This window comes from Octodon degus, unplaced genomic scaffold, assembly GCF_000260255.1.
Source record: "Octodon degus isolate 3935 unplaced genomic scaffold, OctDeg1.0 scaffold00720, whole genome shotgun sequence".
Classification (NCBI taxonomy): domain Eukaryota; kingdom Metazoa; phylum Chordata; class Mammalia; order Rodentia; family Octodontidae; genus Octodon; species Octodon degus.
Genome location: NW_004525296.1, coordinates 4,420 through 9,141, shown reverse-complemented (window position 1 = coordinate 9,141; position 4,722 = coordinate 4,420). Strand labels below are relative to the sequence as shown.

Genomic DNA, 4,722 nt, shown 5'->3' with positions numbered 1-4,722 from the left:
GGTGAGAAATCTTTTCCTACCAGTGCTGCACTCTTACCAATCATTTAACTGTGGTCCAATGATGACGCAGAATGGTGCACACAAATTGGAACAATGGCTAAGACACTGCACAGACTGACCACGGCTGAGAGCCCGGGCCCTAAGATCACTAAATCCAAAATCTAAGACCTAGTATCGAGTAACACTTTTTTTCCTTCCACACGTAGCCAGAGTAAACAGAAATCTAATATCATAAAGAATGAAAACTGAAGGAATGATAGACACATGTTTAGCAGGTGAACTCTCACAAGAGACATGGTGGCAATTTAGCTGCAGTGTACAGAAGACATGGCTTCACCCCCACAAATAAACAAAAATTTCCCTGAATGCAAAATTTATTTCCAATCATGTCATCCAGTTAATCCTGTGTGGATTTTGAGAAAAAATTTGAAAACATCCCAGGACAAAAAGGGCAGATATTGTAGGACCAAGGAGAGTTCAGAGTCTGCATACGTAGAAGATGGAAATGGCATAATATGCTGACACTTCCAAAAGGAAAAGTGGATAAAGCCCAGTTAGGAGGACAGAGAATGAAAAGGTAGTATAATAAATATAGCAAAAGATCACACTAGTACACAAAGCCTAGACGGGCTCACCATACACTAGATATACCAATGAAAATAATCTGGAATCTTGAAACCAGGGCAAAAGTATTCCACTGTAAGATGAAAAGAGAAAAGGAAAGGAAAAATAATAATGTTCTTGGACAATTGCACATCACCAGCCAATCAGTGGGAGACCTTGAGTTTAATCTCAAGCACTGTCAAATTAAAGAAAATAAAAACCATAAGAATATATGAAAAAAATGATAAAAGTATAAAAGCTTATCATTTATGCAGATAAAATTAGCAAAAGAAGAAGTGTAAAAGTAATATGTGGAGCCAGAGAGATGACTCAGTGGAATAAGCGCTTCCCTGGCAAGAACAAGGGCCTGAGTTCAATCCCCGGTTCTGCAAAAAAAATGTAATATCCCATCCTCAGCATTGGAGAGTTGTTCATCACATACTTTCCTTGAGAGCATAGGGAGTTTTCCTGACTACACAGCATGTCTCTTGTCTGACTTGCTCTTTGCAGACTTTTCTTTATATTTTCCTTTATTAACAAGAGTTAAGGATAGACTGAGGGGAAGTATAAAACTGTATCAAGGGAAAGACCCAAATGGGTGTGGTAGTGGGCGTCACCGTGCAGCTTCTGAGTCCTGGCCTTCTGAAAATCCTAGGTGCAAGCAATGGACTCAGAGGTTCAGGTCCTTGGAGGAGGTCACGGAGCACCACACCCACAAATGAAGAAGATCACCAGCTGCCTGAGAAAATGGATGTCAGTGCTTCCAACCCTGCTGGAGAATTTGACTGAAGCCAAGGTGGGCCTATTAATAGCGTCAGCAGAGAAAAGTCCTTCCCCACATAGAAAGATAAGAATAAAGAGTACAGGCACAAAGAAAGAGACCAAGTAGCCCCTTATTCTCTTTGTAGTGGCTGACTCACTTGCCACATTCAGAATGTAGGGGGCTACATCCCCTTCTGTCATAGATGTCCAACTCTTCCCAGGCTGGTAGGAATCACACCATGCCTGGCATTGGGAAACATCTGTCAAGTTGTTGTTCATTTTGTCCTTCAGCACATTATTTTCATCCTCAGGCTTTGGAAGATCCCTGTAGGTAAAACAAGAGATAAATAATATAAGATCGGACAGCTCAATTCCTTGGTCCAGAGGGGAAGACTGAATGGGAGGCCACCACAAAAGAGCAGCCATTGCTTCAAAGAGAAGGCACACAATCACATCTGAGCACAACAGAGAATGACTATAACAGCAGTGTGGGCAGCACAGGGGATGGGTGAGAAAGCAGCAGGGGCTAGATGCATGGGGGTGAGCACATCTGATGAGAGGGAGAATCTGCACTCCAACTAGGATGGAGTGTTTCAGGGGCACAATGACAAGGATCCCTGTCTACAACCCTACATCACTGGACGTCACATCATTGGGAGATCATTTCTGAGGTTCCAAGGGCTCTAGGTTATAATACATGAAAAGAAAAAATTAGTGGAAACCCAACAAAGAAGTACAAAGAAACAAAAATCATTCCTGGTTGGCAAAGAAGAGTAAACACTAATATGGAGCAGTGTCTGCTATTCCTGGGACCTGAGATCTCCAAGAGTTACCATTGCATTCACAGCCTGTGATGTTCAGATTCACCTGGGCACCATGCGCTGTGCTTCCTTGTCTTCATTCCCAGCTTCCTGAGGATCTGCAAATATATACAGACACAGAGCATCACCACAGGAATTCATCCGATCCACTGCACACACTGAGCCAAGTTAGACACAGACATACAGGGGATCTCGGTCTGAGGGCAGGACACTGAGGACCCTATCATAGAAAGTCTGCTGCTTCCTACTAAAAGTATTAGATGGCTTGCTTTTCTCATCACCTGGCCAGCTCTCCCTAATCTATTCAGTTAATACCACGTTGGAATTTGCAGTGAATGTAATAATTGTTCAAAATAAGTCATTGTTTTATAGAAAAATATCTACAAGACTGAAGTGTTCCATGATATATGCTGGTTCTTATTTATAAAGTAGAGCTAATCCACTGAGAATAAACTGACAAATAGAGTCGCTAGAAACTCCAAAAAAACGACCTTTAGTAATACTCAAGAAAATATATTGCATTCACCAGCTGAAAATGTCAGGTCTCCCTGGGCAGAGTGTTGGACACTTGTAATCTCAGTACTCAGAAGGTTGAGATAGGAACATCAATGTGAATTCCAGAACAGGATAAGCTCCATAGTGGTACAGAGCCTGCCTGAACTACACTGGGAAAATCTGTCTCAAAAAACACAAAACAAAACAACATAAAAAACTGGCAAGGATCATCTTAAGGATTAAAGCCAGGCACAGTCAAGAAGAATTTAAATTCTACCAAAAGTTGATACCTTACAAGAGAGAAGACAATGTAGAAGAAAAACAGCTGGTGGCACAGATATGAAGAACCCTGACAATGATATCTCTAATGATAAAATCAATAGAAAAATCATTTTGGGACATTCACTATTGTTTAAAGTACAAGATTTGGTCTACTATTTGCAAGTCCTATGCAGGGCAATCAGGGATCCAGCCCTGAGAGCCTGAGTATGTGCAAATCTGTCAGGCAGAGGCACCACAGGGGAAAAACCAGCTACAAATTCTTCAGCCTCATCATTCTGTCTGCTCCCATGTTCAATATCCTGAATTTTGTTTTGGATACAAAGAAATAAGGCTTCATAAGGGTAATTCACTTCACAAGGGAAGACTCACAAGTTTCACACAGAGAAAAGAATAGTTCGTCATCATCAATCAGATCGCCAAGAGTCTCCAGGATGTTCCACTCATCACAGCCCTGGGAGGAAGACTTGGGGTCTCCCAACAATGAGGCCTGCAGGATTGCTTCACCTTTATCCTCTTTTGCACCCTCATGGTTCATGCTGGTGACATAATGAATACAGTTAGACCAAGGAGGATGCATTATGATATTCCCAGGGGAACACCCAGAGGTGCAGAGGACTGGTCCTACCAGGTAAGGGGCACCACCTGAAGACAGAAGGGAAATTATTGTGTAGGAGCTTCCTGCCTGAGGTCAGGGCAGGGAGCAAATGCACAGTGCAATGACTGAAAATAAACTGATGGAAAAGGAGTTGCAGCATGCTACAGGAAACAACCAGGACACTAGGGCAAACAAAAAGCACAGCAGTGACCCTACCCTGCCTATAGTGTTTATTTTACAACCACAAATAAGGTCCATAATTCTGACAAACTGGAGGGTCCAACAGACCTTGTACATAGGAAGACACTATATACATTGTTACATGATATAATTTTTTTCAGTCTGGTCAAGTACCATGTTATATAATCGTGTAATATGCTATGATCCCTCATATAATCAGCATGCATTATATCCTAAACTCAACCATAGGACAAAGGAATGCAGATTATTTGATTTTCCTATATCTGTAAGGTGACTTGTTGCACTGAATTGCAGATGAGTATTTCAGGGACAATGGACACATCCTTAGAAGAGGTACTTCATGGGGTGAGACTATGTTGTCACAATGGCAGGTTTTTCTACATTTCAGTGTAATATCTATGGGTACTTTAAATCCTCTGTTGTGACCATTTGGGAACTTCTTCATATTTTACTCATCCCAGCCAGGTCCCTGGATACACATCTTGTTACCTGGTGGTCAGGAATTAAATTTCTATTTTAGACTCTTCATTTTCATCGTTGACTGAAATCAAATTCAGAAATGTCAGTTAGGAAAAAAAAGAAAGAAATGCCAGTCGGGCCTTAAGCATTAAATAAAATTAACAAACAAGTTTTTTTAAAGAAATAATAAAAGTATGCAATGAGAAGATAAACATAATTAAAGCACAGAAACAGAAAAAACTAGAAGAGAAACAGAAAAAAACAAAAAGAAACAAAAATCCTCAGAAGATACTTTTTTTCCCCACAGACTCTCCAACATTTGTTGTTGGGTTATTTCTTTATGATAGCCATTCTTTCTGGGGTGAGATGGTATCTCAGTGTTGTTTTAGTTTGCATTTCACAGATGGCTAGTGATGTGGCACATTTTTTCTTATATTAATTCGCTTCTTTAATTTCATCCAATGAGAATTGTGTGTTCATCTCAGATGCCCATTTCTGGACTGG

At 40.8% G+C, this 4,722-nt stretch overlaps 1 protein-coding gene across 1 annotated transcript in view; it reads right to left on the bottom strand.

Moving 5' to 3' along the window:
- LOC111814857 overlaps positions 1–3,498 on the bottom strand; it is a gene marked incomplete at its 3' end in the record, with an annotated part of 21,239 nt that extends 17,741 nt beyond the window's left edge. The window contains exons 1-3 of the mRNA XM_023708762.1: positions 3,333–3,498; positions 2,233–2,284; positions 1,524–1,690 (exon numbers count right to left, since the gene is read on the bottom strand). Of these exons, the coding sequence (XP_023564530.1) occupies positions 1,524–1,690; positions 2,233–2,284; positions 3,333–3,498 (385 nt within the window). The remainder of the gene's footprint in view (positions 1–1,523; positions 1,691–2,232; positions 2,285–3,332) is intronic.
- Between the last annotated feature and the right edge of the window lie 1,224 nt (positions 3,499–4,722).